The sequence below is a fragment of the Dromaius novaehollandiae genome, chromosome 10 (assembly GCF_036370855.1).
Source record: "Dromaius novaehollandiae isolate bDroNov1 chromosome 10, bDroNov1.hap1, whole genome shotgun sequence".
Taxonomy (NCBI): domain Eukaryota; kingdom Metazoa; phylum Chordata; class Aves; order Casuariiformes; family Dromaiidae; genus Dromaius; species Dromaius novaehollandiae.
The window spans coordinates 4,966,294-4,989,200 of record NC_088107.1 but is presented as its reverse complement, the minus strand read 5'-3'; the positions used below and the strand labels follow the sequence as shown (position 1 = coordinate 4,989,200).

Below are 22,907 nucleotides of genomic sequence, written 5' to 3'. Positions count from 1 at the left end.
CCTCACTAAAAAAAAAATTAATACAGAATCATCCTGTGGTGAAAGAAGAAAATTTCTTTACCAAGCCATAACATGAGTAATCTGGTGAAATACATTATACTTTAAAGTTTATCTAATGCAAAACATTAGGAGGGAGCCTATATGAAATAAAACATGCAATCTGTAATCCACACAAAATTCTGTGCTTTAAATTATACACATAGCATGATCACAGTATCTGAACTTAAAGGCAGTTTATGGTCCATAGTTTACCAACCTTTCCTCTCTGTACCAAACTTCTTGTGCATTAGTGTAGACTACAGAGTTTGTATGCCCTCCTGTCCACTACAGGGTTTAAGGCAGATTTTTCTGCTAGAAAAGCTCAAATGAAAGCAATCCAAGATCAACTGTTCTCTTTGAAAGGAAGGTTACAGCTATCATTCTGATACCAACTTGTGCTGCAGTATCTCTCTTCCATAATGCAGGATGTGGTTTCCATAGAAATATCTTCTTACAACAGTACGTACAAGCCTTCCAATTATTCCCTTTTGGACATCTCATGCAATCCATTAAAATCTTTTCAGAGTAGGGAAATAACTAGGCTCAATTACTATTTAATTACTTGGTGAGAAGAAAAAGAAAAGGACAATTAACAAACAAGAGCTTTATTTAAAACAGCACACAAGATGGAGAACATGTGCCTTGCAAAAAAATTATATCTTACCTGAAGAAATCTCTCTGGTGTTAAAAATCATGAACAGTCAGTTATAATTTTTTAAGACCACACAGTGATTTTGCTCTTTTTTGAGAGTGGAGTTATGGCATAATTCTGAGTTGTTTGCTGGCCTTATCTCCAACTAAGCCGCCAGGGCCTGCTCTTTTTTTGAATTCTTTGCATTGCTGAGTATCGTCTGCACCTTGTTCCAAGTCCTCTTGTTCAGGACCCTGTGGGTTTAGAATCCTTGCTGCTACTGCTGTGTCATCTTTATTTTCTCTGGCATCTCCTGCCACTTTCCCAACATCAGAAATGTGTTCAATGCCCTGAAATGAGAACCAAGACACAGGGAACATCAAATTATACACAAACAACATAACCAGTAACTTGATCCTAACATAAAATGCCTTTGTCAACTGAGGCAACCATAACCATGCAAAGCAAGAAACTTAGCCACATTGTTTGTATAGGACAGTTTTATTCCCACTGCTCTGCCTGAGTTCCCAGAAGTATCAGCATAAAGAAAACTGGGAGTACATGGAGCCTTGATCTGACTGGGTGGGCTCTGAAGCCATGACCACAGCACATAACGCAAGAGTGCACACCACAGGGGCCAGTGCTGTCATAGCTCCCCCAGGAGACCCACGTCTGAAGAAAACAAATTGATTTAATTGTTGTGCGGCAACCCAAATGTGCTGGGGAAACAACCCCTACAGCTCTTTGTTTTGCTTCCACTCCTCTCTTCTTTTTCTTTATTACTTGAAAAAGCTTCATTATTGTGATTTGTTTCCTTGGGTGTATGTTCCCCTGACTAGGTTGGGGGTAAATGGGGCCATTCAAACCTCTCAGCCTGTTTTAGTCTTCCATCATGCAAAAAACTAAGCATAGTCAGATCTGCAGCTCAGCAGTGGGAGAAAACAATTAGGACTGCAAAGAGCTTTGCTACCTCATTCTAGAAGGTGTCACACTCAAGCTGCTGTGTAAGCACAGGAAACAACACAGTTCAGTTCAGAAAGCCATTGCTTACGTAATCCTTGAAGTCTGCTGTATGCCAGTCTGGTTACAGCTCCTTTATCTCAGTAAGAATCAAACCAAAATATTTAATGAAAACAGCCCTGGGTCACTTAGCCGCCCAAACTGCTACTGAGTAGCTATACAAATCAGTAGCCCAGCAGTAAAAATACACTCATGGTTGTTTGTGGCTGTCTCTCATACTTAAACCTTGCTACTTTACTAAAAAGGAAAAACACAGTGGTGAAAAAGGACATAAAATGATAAATCAGTCACTGTACCTTATTCATCTGGTCTGCATCCGATTGTCAGGGTTTACTGCTTCGAGCATATGCCATCCGAGAGCCCTCTTCATCCTCTGGAGAAATAAGGTGAGCAGCTTTCCCCAGGAAAAAAAGCAAGAAGAAAAAAATATTAGTAAACATCCATGGCAATAGTTCATTTAAAAAGACCCCCAAAATACACACTTGGATGCTACCTTTGTAGATCTCCAAGCCCTCTTGCTTTGCTTCTGTTAACCAAACCAGGGTGCACGGATGACATTGCCACAGAAGACAATGGCACCTGTTTGATCATGCAACAGCTAGTTTTCTAGCAGTTTGCTGAATAGCACTTACATATTTTAAAGCCGCATCCTTTAAAGTTTTCCCAAACCAACCAACTAACCTTACCATATAGTGGTATATTTCGTAGATGCAACCTGAATATTTATCTTTCAATGTCTGCAAAAAAGCATTTACCATCTGTAAACTGTTCAGAAAATGCTTCTGATTGTATTTGTCTTTTCCAAGCTTCCATTATCCTCACAAATGAAAATATCACATGGAACAAATTTAAGAGAGTTTGTAAGGCTTCTTTTTTCCTGACATTTTCAGAAGAATCTTAATGATTAATAATGAGGTACATTGTCTGCAACTTGCAGTAAACAACCAAGTAGCACTAAGTGGATCTGATTTTGATTACTATTTGAAAAGAAAGACAGGAAGAAAGACCAGACAATACTGAACTGTAGAGACCTTACTAGCATAGCCAAGATGGTGCTACCGCGCTATTGCAAGAGAGTATTTAAATCTAAGAATCCTAAATTCTTACCCCCTGAGGTGAACAGCTACACTAGAAATAAAAAGTCTCTGGCTCTTTCTTAGCTTGAAAGTTCTGCTAAGTAGATAGTCTGCTCACGTCCAACACCCCCGAAAAACATACCCCTTAACTCCCTTTCAGCAAATGCAGATACTCTGACCAATTCTCATAAAGGATTATAAGTAATCATCTGAAATTGATTTTAATTCTTGCTCAGTCTGCTTATTTTTCACATTAGCTTCACATTTATATGCTTTATGTATATTACTAAACTACTTTATAACAGCTTAATTCAGTGCCAGCAACTAGGGCCCAAACATATAATCACATTAAATGATTTCTGTTCATCCAATCTGCCCCAGGAGATACTTGTCACTATGTTTCTGTTATTGGGACTATTTGCTGTAGATAAATCTATTTTTCAAACAACAAGAATTAATTCAGATTGAATAACTGCAGCTACGTGTGATGACATGCTAAAGAGCCTTCTTTTTATAGATATATGTATACATATATAGAGAGAGAGATGTAGATATATGTCTATGTATGTGTGCACGACCAAAGTTAAGTGTCTGTTGCAATATACAGAGTGCTGCAGTTTATCTGTACTGCCACTAGATGCAGCCACATAACCTTTCAAAATTTAAAATTTTGACCTCAGGGTTGTAGAAATCTCTTGGGAGTATGTAGGTTTGTAAAATTCTTACAACAGTATTAATAGAATTAAATCCTGAATCCTGGAAACAATGTGGCGTACGTAGAATTTTCAGTATTTTTTCATTAACTTTGTTCCAAAACATAGCATTGCACATGTGGATTGGGATCTAGGGGCAGAATGAGACTTGCTTATTTGCACGGTGGTTGCCATAGATCCAGACTGGAGCTGACAATGCTGAATTACATCGTGTTTTGCTCTCAACATAACACAGAAAGGAAGAATGAAGCTTTATGTTCCCAAGTGCTCCCACAAAGATCTAAATGACTGCGTGCGTATGGAACAGGTAAGGGCACAACTCCAGCAGGTTCCATTCTATCCCACAGCATTTTCCTCATTGTGCACCTACATCACAACTTTGGAAACACAAGCTTCCCTCTACATATATGGTGAGCAGCAAGATGGATCCTTTTGGATGGCAAATGATAAAGGACTCCCACCCTCAAAAATGCTTTTGCTTTTTCTAGCATTATCAGATAGCATGAAGCCATGGAAAATTCTCCTGTTATTCCCTCACCAACTATCAGAGGGAACTATGCAGGCACAGCACTGTCTTTAGGACCAAACAAAACCAGGGAAACTCTCCCCTACATTTAACAGGTGTTACTTGTTCTGCGCTCTTCTTTAATATTTCCCTGGGTGCGTAATATATGTAGTGCTGAGATAATACAAGCACAAGAAGTGTATTCCACACCTACACTTTTTAAATACTATTTTTACAGTGAGTTGATTTTCCTCTGAAGATAGATGAAATAAAGCCTACTCAGCACATTCTGTGTCTAGGAAAGTGATCCCCAATGAGCTGTGCACCAGAGTGCAGAATACCATTTAGAAGGTATATTTTTTTATTATAAATTTTAGTGGCAGGTTCACATGCTTCTGCTCTTTTCCATTATGGAGATCACACTGAGGTTCACAGTTTAGACATGAGAGACCCCAATTCACAGTTTATATAGAAGGAGGTTCTCTCCTTCCTCCTTTTGTAAACAGAAATATCTCAATTACCTGAAGAAATGCCCAAGGCAGTTCCCAGGCCTCACTTCTTTTTTTTAATGACAGCCACTTAGATGGGATCATATTTACCTGGGTTTTGTTTTCTTTTTTTTTTTTTTTTGTCTGCTTGCTTGTTTTTATATAAGATTACAATGCTAAAAAAGAAGCATGAAAAAAGAAAATAAACTCTCCTCTATGATCTGCTTTCTGTTTGCTGATCTGATCAGAGTTCTCTGCCACTAAGAAACTGAACTGAGCAAGATGGATTAAGGAAAGAGCAACACCAGTTTTTGTTGGTTTAAAGCATGAAGAACATAAATATAACGGCTTCAGAGGAACCCAGCCTGGGGCAAGATTCTGTCTTAACTCTCCTGTGGGGTTCTGCAGACAAGATGAAATGCAATGTCTCAGCTGAAGGTCCCCAAGCCAGTACAAAGCAGGACAGATGTGGGAAGGCATGGGAGCAATTTGCTCTGTAGCACTCCTTGCTGCACTTCCAGAAAGGGACAATGTGTGCCCTTCTTTTGGAATCCAATGCTGGTCACAGCTTGTGTGCAGGCAGCAGAGGGGCCTGTCTGGATCCCAAGGCCAGCTGAACAGACATCAACAAGATTCCCATATGAACTGTCAGAAGGGTTTCCTACTCTGTTGCTGTCTGCTGTGAAGGAGGCTAAAATGCTCCCAGCAAGAAGGATTTACCCTTTAGGACAGTACTTTGAATCTTCCAAAAGCCATAATGAAAATGTTTGTGTTTCCATCCAAGAATAGTACTGGCAGCAAATTGAAGGTAATTAAACACGTTGCCCATTGGCCATACAAATTTCTCCTTTGTAATAATCTGAGAGAAACAAACCCTCTCTATAATCCAGACATTGTGTTGTGCAACAGGAATTTTTGGGGCTAACTTCTACCCTGCTGTAAGCACAATGCAATGGGACGTACAGTCACTTTATGCCAAGACTTTGCTTTGTTCAGTATCTCTCAGATGTTCTGCCTCTCAATTTCATTACCTCATAATTTCAAAGAATGGTCCTGTTTACTGGAAAAGGAGCAGTGAACTGAACTGCACACTCAGCAGTTTCTCCATGTGCAAAAAAACAGAGAAACCATCATTCTTTCATTCTTCCTAAGCTTTGACTTTAATTCTCATCTTTATATTACTAGCATGGCCAAGTTCACACTGTTCCTTTTAACTCACTTTCTGAAAGGGCTGACTCCATCTGAATTTTTAACCAGATATTCACTCGTTGGCTCCAGTCTCCTGGTGCTTCCACCTCCCACAGTCGCTTCTGCTCCTCAGGATAAGTCTGCAAGAATTTCTGGCAAACTGAACAGGAGAAACCAAGCGGCAAAAGCATGAATGAGTGAAAAGCACATTGGAAGAGGAAGTGTGTCTAGCTTGGAAATCCTCTCAGAGAATGAACTACTTTCATTAGTGCCTTTGGAAATCTTCTCTCTTTTGATCTTCCTTTTCCCTTTTAGCTGGGACTTTTATGGAAAGTCTAGGTGGAATGGCCCAGATGGGCATGAGTAAATTCTGTCCATCTGCTTTGGTCTAGATTACTTCCTTGTGAGTGCGGAAGTACAGGACTTGAAATGACTTACTGGGCCGCCAACCCATCACTTCTGCAGCCACTGCATTACAGAACTTCCTCCAGGCCCTTATCAGGTCCAGATTAATAGCAGTGTGGGTTTTTCGCCCTCACTACTCTGAAATGAAAGCTGTTTCAGTATCTCCCAGCTTTAATGATTGAGAATGCTACTCTAATTTCTAATTTATAAACAAAAAATTTCAGATTGTTCTTGGGCCAATACTGCTCTCCAGTTTATTACTTCTCCTATCTTGTATTCTGTTGCTGGGGGTAATTTGCTTCTTTGAGTGGGAAAAACATGAAATAGGAAGACCTGACAGGGAAATAGCAGGGGTACCTATGTGAAACGAAAAACTTCCATTAGAAACCGTACTCCCACAGACTCTGGACACACTCTGTGTGCTTTGAACTTTAGTATAATTTGGATAAACTATCAAAATTTTGAGTTGCTTGTCTTACCAACTGAAATCTGTCTTATTTAGAGGCTATCTAGGATGTCTGAAGAGTCAAAAGAAGGAATATGCTGCAAGGCCAAACTGCTCAAAAAATTTAATGAGTATTTTGAACTTTCCTCAACTACTATTCTATCAACTCAAGAACTGAGATCCCAATCTGTAATCAGCAAAATTTTCTTCATGCTTTCCTCTCTCCATTCTAGTCCATCACAGTGCAGAGTGAATTTAGATGGGTCATTTATCTTCGACATTTGGTTAAATTTAACAATGGATTGTCAAAATGAAAACTCCAATTCTGGTATGTAAACATTTGCCTTACAGTAATGAGCAGATCGTTGTCATTAATTTTACCAAGGACATAATTTAAATTAATCATTTCAGTAAAAAACACTGAAAGTAATATATATAGCAGAATAGAGATGTTTGGTAAGTGGATTTTTTACTTTCTTTTAGGCACTGATAGCACATTAAGTAAAATGCTAGGGAAGGCTGCTCACATTCAGTGCAGATATCTACAATAAAAAGTTGCATTCCTCTGTCCAAGAACGATATTGTAGTTCCAATGAAAGATTAAAAAAAAAAGGCAGTGACTTCAATAGAGTCAAAATTTAACTTACAGTGCTAGTATTTTTATAAAAGTAGTACCCAGAAATCCTAATTAGTATAAGATACAAGTCAAATTTAGTGACTATTAGCTTGGAACTTAACTGAGATGAAAAGCATAGCCTTGCAACATATCACTAGTGTTAACTTAAACAACACAGCATTCTGATCCATAATCTCTAAACCACGTGATGTCTGCAGCAGGAGAAATTGATTTTGTTGGGTGGAGAAAAAGAATGGTATCAATACTATTTTTTTCTGAATTTAGAAGTAGCAATACCTTACGAAGTCCTGGGACACATTTGCATACATTTCATGGCACATACGGACCAAGAGAGAGAAAGAACAGGCACCGTTAAAACTTTGTTGATACCTACTAGGAAATGACTGCAAAGTCATAATAGTCAATAGAAACAACCCCCAAAATGACTGCAAAATCTCTACAGCACATATGGAACAACATACTTGTTTAGAAAAATGTTTTTTTCTAGAGGATAGAGTTTTATAAATAGTATTATCAGGGATATTTGCTGTAAATTTTAATACCAAAGCCAGAACTCCAATCAGAACACAGAGAAAGATGTATAACTAGTTAACAATTTTTTAAAAGTGGCAAATGTTCAAAGATAGTCAATGTTTTGGTAAAGAAACAAGTACTGACAAGATTGGATGAATGAGCAGAGCTCAGGTACAGTGCTTGTTAAATACAATTTCCTACAAGTGCAGTATCTACAAGCACATTATGTGTGTAGTGTAGGCTTGACAACATCTTATGATTCTTCTCCCTCTGGTGTCAAAAAAAAATTGTTAAATCACTGTCTAGTACTATGACATTGTTCTTTTTCTTATAGACAGAGAGATAAGAATGCAAAATGCCAAACAGGCAGTATGAGTTTTACATTTCTCTTTGTCTTACATAAATATTGGCCTACCTTCCAAATTCCAGGAAATTCCAAATATCCCAAGAAAAGTAACCAACTGCATGCTAACAACATTATTTTTCAGTTCAGATGAGTGCACAGAATTCTCATACAGTTAAGAAAATCCTACCAAGACTATATTGAAATTTATACATTATACATGACCCTTACCTGACGTTTCCACATCAAATGATTTACCTTGATACATGGCAGCAGAAATAGGGCAGCTGATCCCTAAGGCATCCTCAGCCACAAAAGACTGACAGAAATCATGTAGCATTTTCATCCCTAGGCCACCTCTTCTGTACTTTCTCTGGACAAATATAGTATCCAAAACTGGCAGCAAATAACACTGACTGGTAGTACCATCACAAAGGCTCCCTGAAAGCAGGCAGTAAAAAACACATGAATTTGAAAATGAAATTGCTACTATTGCACTGAGAAAACCCTGTACGGCTCATGTGATTCTAGCCATGAATACTGCTCTGACACCTCTCTACAGGCTACAGGCTACCTCCAACTGAAGTGCATTTGCACTGATGGTAGTGACGCCAAATAAGAAGTAAAACACTTTCCAGGAGGAAGATTTGTGCCATCAAGCTGAGAGGACATGCTCAACACGTAGACAGGTCTCACCATAGTAGTTTCCAAACTTTGATTCTTCATACTCAGGCTATCTAGGTACACAGGCTACATATGAAGGGAAGTTAGCTGAAAAGATATAATTGGGCTACAGCCAAAGAGGGATAAATATTCTGAAAAATAATTTCAATATATTCCTTTAGCTCTCGGCTATTCTGGCAAATCACTCCACCTAAACTCTTTTTATGAAATCTACAGCACCACAAGCACAGCATGATCTAAACATTCAGAAGGTGCATACTGCCTGATGCAAGTGGACAACGGCAAAGGCTTCCAGAGAAAACTCCAATATTGATTAAGCAAGCAATTTAATACTAACTGTAGGGAAAGAAGAGAGGATCTCTCAGCCTCTGCATACCTTGCTGCTGTGCCTCCACAGATGGCACAATAATATTGTGAAGCATGACTCTTGACTGGCTCTGTCATTTACACTTTCATACCTACCTACACAACTACCAGTCAAAAAGTTCTACAACGCTTGTACCGTATATTTAAGTAGTACTTGATCCCCAAATTCACTCTATTCCATAAACAACTGTACAAAAGAATATTTCTCGCTTTCAGTTGCTGTTATCTGTCAACACATGCCCAGGAGCCATCTTCAAACCTTCACTGGTAAGAGATCCACATAAAAAGTAAGTGTTGGGGTTACTCCCTCTAAAACTGGAAGCAGATCCCTGACTGCACACCCTCTCAGTGACTCCATGCCAGAGGAAGGGAAGTCTGTCACCTGCCTCCTTAGAAGCACACAGCAGAGGCTGGGCAGCCCCTAAGTGCACGATGCATAGCAGGGAAGCAGCAATTTTCTGAAGAGGAGGAGCTACGATGGGAAAGCACTCTGTGGAAACCTACTGACAGCTGAACTCAGTACAACGGCCTAAACTCAGACTTGCGCTACAGCACCCAAAGGTCACACTTCTCAAGGAAGACAGGTATAGACAATAATTGAGGGTATTTGCTATAAAACCATAAGCTATTGAGTGGTGTATTTTAAGAAACAACTGTTCCTTTGTAAGTCCATTCATTTCTGCTAAAACGTGTGCTTCAAGTCCACTGACTGAACTACTATTAATGTTAAATCAGGGCTTTTATTCAAGGACAGTCTTTGCTAATAAACAGATTAAGTCAGTCACTTGAAATCATGGGGACACGATGCAAGAGTCTACGTGCTCTTAAGTATAAGACTCCAAACTATAAGACTAAACCATTTCTCAGTTAAAACTGTCAAAAAAAATAGTTCCAGCATCAAGGGATTTATTTTGCAATCATGCATCATAAACTCAAACTGGAATCAAGAGAAAGTTAATTAAGAACAGACATTCAGGGTCCAAACTTCCAATGTTCACCCTAAACAACTTAGGGCCCGACTGCAGGAGGTGTATGAGCAACTCTTTGTACAACTTCCTTAAAGTGCAAAACGCCACAAAAAATAGAACCTCAAACTATTTGAAAACAAAAGCATTCATCTCCGAAATGAATGATCGGTACAAGTATGCCATCTACCTATATATAGGGAAAAAGTCACCATAGAAACCTCTTGCTGACTTTTTTTTTATATTTAAAAAATATCTATGAAGATTCTATGCTTGTTATATCTGGGTATATGATAGTTTGAATGGAAATGGATATCCATGCCTTCACGCCAGGAAAAGATGAAAAGATGACATTTTCTTATTTTGTTGGTTAAGTCTCATCAAGACCTCCTTGGGTTTCTCTCTTACAGTCCTTACTAGTGTATCATCTGGTCTAGTTTTCAGTGTCTCATGTCAGGAAACTTTCATCACTTCACTAAGACCTATTCCAAAGTTTCACAAATCTCTTTTTTGAATGGCTTTTCCTAAATTTCAGTGTAAAACTTTTCTTTTATTATGACCTATTTTCTTTTTATCACATCCACATAGCTATCTTAAATGGAGGTCCATTTCTGTTCCTTGAGATGATATCTAGTACCTCTTGCTGATACCTGCAGGGTCAGACTGAACACTCTCTCTCCTGGCATACGAATTCAGCAAAACACACGTGAATATATTTAAGTCTAAACACTGATTTGTCAAGGCTGTAGCTCTCCACTTAGCAAGAATCCATGTCACATATCCCCAGCCATATGACAGAGTACGCACCTATATAACCATTCCATTCACATCTAGGCTTGGTCCAACCCTGCTTAATCAAAGTGCATGCTTAACTTCAAACACATGTTCAAGCACACTGTTGGAAAAGGATGGTTTGTGGTGATGTTTATAACCTTTCAATATTTGTAACACATGATGGGTAGTTATTCTTTTTTCATTATCTGAGAAACTGAGTATATCCCCAGCCCCCCTGTTAGCTGCCAGCCCAGAGAAATGTTGGATTCCAGCAGTGTTCCACCATATGTTCTAAGAAAGGGACAAACTTTTCCTCATGAAGTCAACAGCTTTAAGAACTCCTGCATGCGTCCTTATAAGTTTATTACTATCTCATATAGTCTGTCTCCTATAAATCCTCATAAGACTGTTGTGTAGCAATCCCAGGAGCTAAGTGATTTACGTCTGTTCTCCTAATTTTGTGTTTAGAACACAAAGACTTGCAAAGTCTAAAGGCATTGTAAATAAAGAAACCATGAAGCCATTCTTCACCTTGTCCATGGGAAACATACTAGAAAAGTCATAGCCAAGAGCCATTTGAGATAAAATAAAAAAACAAATAAACCTTTGGAACAAAGGACATTTTGCATGTAGGTCCCATCCAACAGCAAAGAGGTTATCATGAGCTAATGGTGGTCCAGAGCTGACCACTAGGCTCTTGTGCATTCTGCTAGAGGTTTGTTTCGCTGCTGAAACACACAAACAGTCTAAATTTTGGGGTGAGGGAGGAGACAGTGAAAATCAGGGCATTGGCCATGGAGATGGAAGTATTTATGCAGTCTGTCCTTTGAAAGCCTTTGATCTGTCTGGTTAGGTCACGAGCACCAAATGACCAACTTATGAGCCAGCAAAATGGTAAACAGACATTACAAGGGCAGGAAAGCAGACAGCCATTAGCATTCCCAAACGCCACAAACCAGAAAGAAAACAACCCTGTCCCCACATCCAAAGGCCCCAAACAAAACAAGGTCGTGCACAGTGACTGTTTCCCTGCTGAACAAGCTGGCTTGGCACACACATGTTTGGACAGGCCTTCTGCAGGCTAAGTGCTTGCGGAAAGGGTGGGGAATACTTCTGCTGAATAGAACCCAAGGTCAACCCATTGTGCGAGTCTGTATGGGAGAAGGGGAGCAAAGGTTCTGGCTTCAATAAAATTAAATGAATTCATGTCTCGACTGGTATGTAGTCATTTAATTTTTATTACAGCCAGAACCTTCAGTCTGCTTCAGAAATGCATATTAAAAATATTATTGCTAGAAAACAGACAGAGAAAAAAGCAATTCTCCAACAAGATTTTAGCTAACTGTCAGTCAGGTTAGTTTCGACTCTGATTTCATTTTTTTCTAGAAGAAATGTATGTAATCAGTTGAAAATAGAAGTATATAGTCTCTTTTGGGATCTATTTCTAGAGAAAACCATCTAAGCCGCCACATTAGTAAAAGAAGTCTGCAAAAGCTTGTAGAGAAGAACGGTGGGAAATGGTTTTCAACTTGGGCAACCATTTCCAAAGACTATCTTAAATAAAATATATTATCATTTCTGAAGCACTCCGGTGTTACATACGTAAATGTTAACTATTCCACTTTAATAAACAGCTCACAAGGTTGCGTCACGTTTTGTTAACAGAAAAATACAGTGAGGAAAAGAATTTTTCTCTTCCCTCCCCAAATCAGATCTGGTTCAAGGCATCTCACAGGGCAACAGGGCTGGGCTTGTGCTGTTCTTGTCCACAGAAAAGGGCAAAACTGAGAGCAAACAGAAGAGCACTACAAAATTAGGCTTGTAGCTTATGGTGCCACTGGGACCGAGGGACGGGAAGGGAGAATGGACAGCATGATGTCCCTCCCCAAGCAGCACCCCTCAGATACATCTACCTTCCATGGCAGCAGCAGCCACCTCCATCAGCTATGCTTTTACAAAGGTCCGGGGCAGCTGAAAGGCAGACAGGGCGTCAGGGCTGTTTTGCTGCCTACTTTACTTCAGCTTAGATTTTTTTGTTGTCAGGTGTTCCCAAAGTGTGATTTGTGGAACATCCGCAAAGAATGAACGAGAAGCCAAAAATGCATTCACTCCTGGTTCAATTCCATGTTCTAAAGCCTTCTCAGAGGCCCAGTACACTTTATGTTAAGGCTGGTTTAACTCACGGCACAGAAAATACTGTCTTTCTCCACTCCTCTACTGTGTTTGACAGAAAGAACAGAGGAAGCTTCGGAAGGGACAAACTTTGGTATCCTGACTCTTTTGCTCTTTGTACCACAGAAGAGCTTGGCCCATGACTTGGTAGCTCCTATGTGTAACAGAAACAATAACATGTAACAGTAGAAAAGCTGAGGCCTTCTGTCTGCATATCAAAAGGGTTTTATCTTCTTTTTTATTTTAAAATGACACAGACACTCCTGGCTTATAGCATCCTTATCTTAATCATGAATCTTCTACAATCTCCCGACTACTGCACATGAATGTGAAGGCAGTAAAAATCCATCTTCAATGATTACTAATCCTCATTACATAGAAAAATATTTTTTTATGGAATTATAAGGTCCCACTGAACAAAAAATCTTGTCAATAATCGTAGTCTTAATCCACTACACAAAACACATTCTTTTTGAGGTTTTCACACAAGTTTAAAGCATATTAAGAGAAAAAAAAACTGAAAGGAATATTTAAAAGAAATATAAAAACAGATCTCGAAACCAAAGGAGCTATTGAAAGGTCTTAGTTTTGTCTTCCACAAAATATTTGAAGTGTTACAGGTTGCTGTCTGCAAAGAAAGGTGCAGAGGTTAAAGCAAACGTGTCTCAGAGGACAAGAAACTCTGTCATGTTCCATTTCACCTTTAAGTAGCTGCATTCAGTGAGGTCTGAACTCTTCAGCTGCCTAATATGGAAGCTGCTGATATAGATAAAATTGGAGACATTTATCTTGGCACGTGACAAAGTATCTTATCAGCCTCATTAGTGGCTTAGTATGTCTCATCAATCTTTAGTGCACCCAGTGGTAAATGCTGCCTGCCTGCCATTGGACAGGACTAAGCACATACCAGAGAGGTTAGGGTGATGATCTGTGTAGTCATGAATAAATTTTGTTTTAATAAAGGTGTCTAATGCTCGTGAAAAGTGACAGTCTTGAAGAATGAGTCTTCTGTTTATCTACACAACAGGTGCAGGATGGCCAGTGCCAGTAGTTGCCAAACTGCCTCAAAAACTTGGCTTGCAGTTACTGTGTCTCTGAGCAAGGCAGGTGCTCAGCGCCGTCTGTATCTCTCTACCAAGACTACTAAAGGAGATCCAGTTAAGGACATTCATAAGATAGACAGATGTGTGGAATCAGACCAACATTATCAAGTTCGCTTTGCACAGACCACCTAGTAACTGGCAAATGGCAAAGACTTTACAGCATTGCCAAGCTGGTTAATTGGAATCACTGAATTCCATGTGAAAATTTGGTTTGCATAAGGGCAAACTAAATCTGTAGCAAAGACAGAACGAACTCTCTCCTCCTTGGTCACCTGTTTCTATGATTCACCTGGATGATTCATGTTTGAAACAGCCATGTTCCACAGATCTGTTCTGGCTTATTTGGCTCCACTGAAGCATGGTTTTTTGTCATACTGTGGATAATGGAAAATTCAGAGATGAGAAATATACAGAGTTGAATAAGCATGAGTCTCAACTACATAGTGAAGAAAATAAAACCATGGAGAATGGCCAGATAATTGCACAGCACAGAAATAAAGAGAATCACGTTCTCATGGTGGGCACAGAAGATCATTTCTTCCTAGCACCAGAAGTCGTAACAAGAGATCCAGCATCATATAATGTCCTGTATTTAAAGCTGCCCCTCCTAAATGTTCTGACCAGGACAGTAAAGGGAAAAAATTTACATGAGGCAAAAAAAGAAAAGTTTTTAAAAAAATCTAAACAAACTTTATGAAATAGGACTTATAAGGGAAGATATTTAGCTGAGCTTGTTTCAGGCCTAACAAATCCATGCATGTAATATAATGCACAGAGAACAGGATCAGCCAGAGCATGGTTAGTATGAAATTGCAATCACAGAACCTCAGAAAGGAATTATTTTCTAAATACATACAGTAAAAAGAGGCAAAAACCATCAGTTTCAAGCTTCCCAAAAAGTCTTTGGCAAATGTCTGCAGTATTTTGTGACACAAGCCAAAAACTAATAAATACAGCTGCCCAGAGAAAAAAGCACTGGCAACAAAAGACAGATGCTGACAAAGCTGAACTCAAAGAATCTGTATTTTATGTGGACCTGGTTTAAAAACAAACTACGACTCTCAATTTACACAGAAACAGTTTCAGCTTGGCTAATACTCCACCCATAACAGACTACTGTGCAAATTTATTTTACTGAAGCATGAATCATTACAGCCCATACAAGCATTTCTCTCCAAAATCTTTGCTCAGAAATATTTATGGACTTAAACGAAAATGTATGATGGTAAAAGAAGTGTTTCCCAATTATAAAAGAGCTCATCAGCATATTCACAGATAGAGACAAGATTCCTCACTAATAGGCTAAGACATGATTCATCACTGATTGTACAGTAGCACTGCACCAACACAGTGGAGCACAAGCTACACCTCAGTGTGAATAAGGAGCTTATGCATCCCAAGGTAGCAGAAAAGCAAAACATCTCTTAGTGCTGCTGCTCTTTAAGACTCTACCAGGAATGGCAACTTGAAACTGTCCTCTGGAATCTAAAGCAATCCATACCTACTATTCACAGCTCTCAACCTGTTTCTTCTCCCCTTTTATGACAGATGATTTCTGATTGTTGACTTCAGCAATACATTTACCTCCAAAGATACCAACTTTTCCATGTTTAAGCTGCTGGTGTTCCAGATGACACGCATGAATCTTAAACACAGAGAGGTAACCAGCTCCTGAATAAAGTAGGTACTCAATTGCAAATCTGCAGTTATTCTAATGAGGTGTTTTCTACACTGGACTGGCTAATAGCAATGTATCTGCATTAATATAAATTCTCAATTTAAAAAAAAAAAAACACCTTCACTAAGGCTTATGTTGGCAAGCATCCCTAAAGCATCAGGTACATTTTGATTCTCTTGTACACCAGTTAATTAATTAATGATGAAATCAATTAATCATCATCATCCTTCTAACATGGGAGTACCACAACTAGGTAGAGCATTCCAGGACCGATCTAGGACATACACCTTCCTCTGCACAACCTAGCAACTGCTCCTTACACATCCAAGGATATTACCATTTCTTGCCACCAGCCACCCCTGATGCACTGTTTTTGCTATGTGAACTGTACACCTTTTTTCAGATACCATTCTTTACAGGATACAGTTCTCCATTCTATCAGTAGTCTCTGCATTCTTTGTTCCTAGATGTATGACCTTTTACTTGGCTGCATTAAAACATATTTTATTGGCATAAACTAGTACTTCAGATCACTCAGTGTAACTGAGAATAGAACTTGGAGACATCATGTTTAAATGAAAGTAATATGGATGGCTTCCAAATTCTGGGAAGGTTTGTTCCCCAGATTCATTCTGAGAGAGATTCAATATAAAAACGTAAATAAGAGCCAGGATTATTTATGCTCAAAGACAAACAAAAGCATTACATTTCTAGCTATCAGAAGCCAATGGGAGTGTGTCTCTAAAATGACCTTACCTTTCATCTTGACTGTATAAAAGGCAACAGCCTCACCATCTCTCCAGAGTATCTTGGCACACTCAGTGGCAGAGTGAGGTAGAAAGAATGCATCATTAGCTGAACTCCCTTCCAGCATTCCAAAAATAATGTAGTTCAGAACAAAGAGGACAATCCTTTCTCCAAATGTCTCAACCTTAGAGGACAAACAAAAACAGACCAAAGACAAATGAAGCAAAGAATAGTATTTTGCCTTTCATGAAAGACTTCAAAATCAAATGGGCTGGGAAAGAGGTGGTCAGAAAACATGCACACGTAACTTGGGGAAAATACCTCGTGAACTGGTCCAGACAGGATAATACAAATAATTTTTTCTACTGTTCCAGCCTTCATCCAGAGGGAGTAGAATAATCTACTAATAATTTATAAAGCCTGCCATATTTCCTGTTGTCACAGAGAGAAGAAGTTTCTTGCCTAGTCACAGTGAGTGACAGTTGGAAATAGGATCAAGGCAATCTAATCTGACCCAAAAAAGAAATACAGAGAGGATTCACTCTGTTATCCTGACCACCTCTTCACTACTATCTCTCTTGCCACAGCATCAAAGAACCTTAGGTATGGGCCAGGATGTTACTGAGCTAGACACTATACAAAACAGAATAAAAATAGTCTCTGTCCCAAATAGCTTATAATCTATTCATAACAACAGGAACAATTAGCTTTTATACAGTGCTTCTTTTTAGATAACCAACAGGACAGGCACATGGAAAAATACAAAGGAGCAATAAGATAATACTGGTCAGCAAGACAAAAAAAGTGGTGCCAACAACCTTTTCAGGAATGTAGAAAAAGAAAATGAGAGTTTCCACAAATAATGACGACATAACTCTCAGCAATAAGCTAGAAAGGGCAAGCTTTCTGTTTTCCGGTATTTTTTCATCCTCTGTAGATATAACAGATGCTTGAAAATTGGCTGAAAGCCTGTGTTTCTGCCTCATGTTCTATCCTGCAAGAATGTGTAGCTCAAAATCCCTCCAGTTCAGTTACACACAGAAAGCCTATTTAATTCAGTGAAGAAAGGATTTTAAACTTGATGAATGACAGGTATTAGGGAAAGATAATAAATGAAAAGAATCATTAAGGACCAAAGCTGGACACAGAGGACTGGGTAGGAAATAGGACTGACTTAACAGCTTCATGGCAACAGAAAGCCCACATACAGTAGGCAACTGATTTCTAAGTTGAAAACAGATAAATTTAAGATTATCAGAATCTCTCAAATATTCACCCATGAAAAAATAGTTGTATCTTACTAAGATCATTTATTTCGAAAAAGAACTACAGATTTAAAATCTATTAAATTAGAGATTTAAAACCTATTAAATAACAGTTCAATAAAGTAAGCACAATATAAATACTGTCCAATGCAAAAAGCTTCTGAATAGCTAGATAAGACATTGTTCCAAAGGGTGGTAACACCTGCCATCAGACTGTCAGTCAAGCAGCACTAATGTGAAGAGTTATTACTAATGTAATAATTCTGTTTATCTGATTATTTTTTTACCTGCCAATGATGGCAAGGTAAAAACACACAGAATAAATCCCACAGATGAATCATAAATTGCATGCACAAAATTATTTAGAGAGAGTGAATGTGCATGTCACTGTGCAATGGGAGACATTTAAAGTACTTGGTGAGCCACGTATCCCAGGTCCCACAGATTACAAAACACGAGCTACGGGAGAGCAGAGAGAATTGCATTTGACTGTTCTAGTGCCAGGGTAAAGGCAAATGTTTAAAATAGCATCCTTACCGAAATCAGCCCATCTCTAGAAGGATCAGCTGTCTTTACTACATCTTCAATAGGCCACCAAGACTGGTTCAAATAAACTGCCAGAACTACAAAAAGAAAAAGATAGGGGAACACATGAACTGCAGATAAATACTTACCTGGCTCTACACCTTTCCACAAGCAGGCTCATACCCACTTCTCCCTCCAGCTGACTTCAGTCTGATTTGCTGAAACAGCAGAACAATGGCAATGTTTCCATTTCATCTCCATGTCCATTGATATCCAACTTTCAATACTGAATGAAGCATCAAGTGAAGGCAATTTTTCTTATAAATTGATATCACTTTGGTATGACAACCTCTGTGCCATATGAATAAAGCACTTCCTGCATGATATCTGTATAGCACCACAGTATGACTGAGTGGCATTTGGGACAGAGAGCACTCTCTGGAAGTTAAAAATTAACAGAATGCTACATTTTTGAAGCTTCTTTGAGAACTTTAGCTGTACACATGCATACATACCCATATTTCCACCCATGCAAGTCAAGCCTCAAAGTTTTCACATCCACTTCATGAAACACCTTTTTGGCTGCCCACATGATTGAATTTCTATATATCTGTACCTTTAGAGTGTAGATCCTAAAATTTCTGCATGGACAGGTATTCAGTACAGTTTAAATGCATGGACAGATGTTTCCATCCACAAAGGGCAGACATATGCACAGATCTGTAAGGAAAACTTTGCCATGAAGCAAAAGTTTATCACAAGCCTATACATTATTTAGGTATAAATATATTTGCACTTGTATAAGTGCTATGCAGACCTTGCACCCCACTTCTTCCCACTCTTCCTGAACTCTTCACATATGCAGAAGCAAGTATTTAAAAACCAATTCCCTTAAGTTTGTCCACAGAATTCATTCCTGCCATTAGATTTACAGGAGAAAGATCAAAGTAGCAACAGTAAGACTGAAATTGCTCCCAAGCCCTGATCAGAAAGAAGAGTTTTAGCACAGGGGGAATTCAAAGGGTATTAGTTTTTAAAGATCTAGATTAGTATTTAAAAGAAAGACAGATATTAAGTCTTTTATGACCACTGACACATCAAGCAGCAAACATTTCAGCAAAAAGAACTTTTATTATCTGTGCAGTGGTGACATCCACCTACAGAACCTACATGGCCACAACTGCAGGAGTGCTCAAGAACACCGATATATTTACTACCTTTAAATAGGGCATGTCACTTTCCCATTTTAAGACAAAGAGATTAAATATAATGTAGGAAGTATGTTGCAAAGAACAGGATGGAGTTCAAACATCTCAGGTCCTAATAGAGTACACTGTCTACCGGTTCTCTAAGCTATCCAACTACAGACAAACATAAAAAAGTTAAAAGCCATCTACCAGCTAGAGACAAATCTACACACAAGCAAGTGAAACAGCTTTAATAGGATTCATCATTTACCTGTTTTAGCCTCAGGTCATACAAATGTTTCTAACATGCACAGGTTAGTTTCCCTTTTTGCTTCAGCCTTTACCAGCTCCCACTGGCTTTCAGGCTGGAGGTTCTGCTTAGCTAACTTATATTTTGAATAAATTATTAAAGTATGTGCCAAAAAGTGTTACGCTTTGTATACTGGATTAACAATGAAGAAAGTATTGCACGCAAGGGCAGATGCCTGTTTATAGCCCCAGATCCAATTCATTAAATATTATGCACTTACTTGCATGGGAGTTTCATACTTTTTCTGTGATGGATTCAATCTGTTCCCTCAATCCCTTCACTCTGCTTTCAAGTGCAAGCAGCCACTGCTCCATTACACATCCACGAAACATGCAGCTACAAAGGGAGCTGAGTCAGACAAAGGGGACATAATGGGCCAAATGCTGACTTCAATGGGAGTTGCACAAAGATTTGGCACATAGTCCAGACACATACAATGCACGTAGTAATGGTCAGAAAAGCTTGAAAAAGCTTTGATGAAAACAGGAGGATGCATGGCCATGTTCTAAGGAGCTACTTTTACAGCACAGTTACTGTGCTATTCAATAATTTAAATGTGTGTGGGGGGAGAACACTAGTTGACATAGCAACTGTCACATCACATTACTTGAGCAACCTTATCTATACAGATGCCTTCCTTGAAGAAAAAACATTTCTCCAGATTTCACACAAACATATGTACTTTGCTTTTTGTTATCATTTCTCTAGTCAACATCTGGTTCACCGTTAAACCCATTCATGCTTCCCCACATTCTCATTTTCATTTTATAATCAACTCTGAGGAATATTACTTCAAACACAAACACGTTTTGTGAAAGCGCGTTCTTTCACTCTCCTTTCCCAGCATTATTATTCTTTCCAAATCATAAGGTTACGTTCACCTGATCAAAAAGATAAAGCTATTGACATTCAGTAAGTTATACACATCACCTGAACCCTGTTAATTATGGTGTACATGCCCCCAGCCCATTGCAATTGCAAGACTAGGTGAAATGGCTAAGCCCAATACATTTCAGTCCACAATTACTGGAGTATATACATGCTCAGTCATGTGGCTCGCCCTGTAAGCACCAGCTTGCTAAACCTCAGTACTTTGATCACTTGCAGTCAGGCAAACGTATTCAGTGTTGCAAGAAGCTGAGAGCTTGTGAAGCATACGATTCTATACCACTACGGGCATGTGGAAAAATAGTACTGAACAACACTGAATTGTATGAGGCTTTAAACATACTGCAATTGTGATTATGAAATGCTTCCTTTTGCTGGACAAAGGTATTCCTTCCCAACACAGGTCTGGATTACATTTTTACTTCCTATGCCATGCTGGCCAAGCATGCCTACATTGGTGCAAAACTATTGAATGAAATGTGTGCATCAGGACTCTCCACTTGGGAGTAAAGAAGAAAAATTAGAGTGATGTCCAGCCTGGTATTTCTTCCTCCTCAGTCTTCATCTAAATTGCTGAAACCCATCCCTCAGTCACAATCTAAATCAAAGGCAGTACTATATGTAAAAGGTGTAAAAGATGTCATTTGAGCTTGTCTACTAAATACCAGATCTACCAGTTCTTCTGACATTTTTTTCCTTAATTTTGGAAGTATTTCAGATTGATGGCACACGTCAGATTACAGGTCACTTTTGCCACATTTCCCACTTGGAAGGAGAAAAGTAAATTACCCCAACAAGAAACTCCATGTAACCATGCCTAGGCCACCTCTGATAATTGAGCAAGCTCAGAGATACTACATTAAACTGCATTTTGCAATGCCTACATACCCTGAGTAGCTGTGTGTCCCAGTTCCCTATATTTAAAATGGAATAGGAGCATTTCTCTCTCTCTTAAGAGTCCTATGGAAATAAATACATTACAGCTTAGGAGGCACGCAGGTGCTACAGTAATGGCAGCCATTCAAGTACCTAAGATAGATATCTTTCCTGCAACCAATTACATTTTCTTCGACAATTCAAGTTTTACTCAATGATTTGTTGCAAATGTCTTGTGATAAATGTTCCATAGCATCTAGCAGTTATTGTGAATTATTATATACAGCACACAGAAAATGCCACAATAGGGTATGTTTATTTAGTGTTATAAAGATGTTAATCACCCATGCTATGCTCTGTAAGCCCTTACAACACAATTTACATTCTCATAAAAATATCTGTACAGATATAGTAACAGAACACTCAGCCCATCACAAATAAATTAAAAATGCTCCCAACCAAGACCAAGTCCTACGGAAAATCTGCCACATTCATTTGCTCTTTGCAACATGCAGGTCATTTCAGACCACAAGATAAGCATCGCTTCTGCAAAATCAAGATGATCAGATATAAATCTCAGGGTTGCAGTCAACCCCTCTTTAACCTATGTCCAAGAATCAAACCTTTGAGCTCTTTACAGGCAAACTTGTATCTAGACTGTTAAGTTCAGATTTATTCAAATTCTCAAAACTCAAACTTCTCCAGAGTCTAAAGTATTAGAATTTCAAACATAAATGGTTAGATTGACAATATCTGCTTTGGGAACTGTGGGGAAAAAAGTATATTACTGTGCCTATTATATTTAAGCATTATATAAATTGGTTTATCTATATATGCAATACTTATCTATTATAGATATAAAAACAAAGGAAACTTAAAGAAGAAACCCTGCGTCAGCTGGATATAGCCTCAAAACAATCTGCAAGACGTGGCAGGACCAAGCAAGGATTCCACTGCTTTCCTCCACTACCCACAACAGGACCTGAGACTACACATCTAAATATGTCCTACCCACTTCTTACTAGGTGCATCTTTTACTCTATTTCCAGTCACTTCTCAGCAAAGCACCTCTCCCCCAGTGTATTCTGAGGTCTACTTGCTTAGGTAGCTCACAGATTAGGAAGGATGGAGGAGAAAAGATGCAGAATGGAGAAGCATCAGTTTTTCCAAAGCGAGACAAGGTCAAGATATGAATCGGTGTAACATCCTGGACTTCTAAATGGTCTGAGTGAATTGTGGCCATGTCTGCAGTAGCAAGACTAAAAAAAGTGAATTTGCAGAGCAAAACAGTTGGTGCAGAGAACCTGATATTCACAAGTTCTAGCCTCGTGATGAAAACTGAAAACCCATTACCGGTTGGGGTA

General features: G+C 38.8%; 1 protein-coding gene across 1 annotated transcript in view; it reads right to left on the bottom strand.

The window, feature by feature from the left end:
- Nucleotides 1-628: 628 nt before the first annotated feature.
- The window catches only part of FAM169B (Protein), a 53,132-nt gene continuing 30,853 nt past the window's right edge, over nt 629-22,907 (bottom strand). Inside the window, exons 4-9 of the mRNA XM_026121719.2 lie at nt 18,295-18,380; nt 16,502-16,676; nt 8,262-8,444; nt 5,692-5,820; nt 1,987-2,084; nt 629-1,020 (exon numbers count right to left, since the gene is read on the bottom strand). Coding sequence (XP_025977504.1) covers nt 2,014-2,084; nt 5,692-5,820; nt 8,262-8,444; nt 16,502-16,676; nt 18,295-18,380 — 644 coding nt within the window. The 3' untranslated portion in view covers nt 629-1,020; nt 1,987-2,013. The remainder of the gene's footprint in view (nt 1,021-1,986; nt 2,085-5,691; nt 5,821-8,261; nt 8,445-16,501; nt 16,677-18,294; nt 18,381-22,907) is intronic.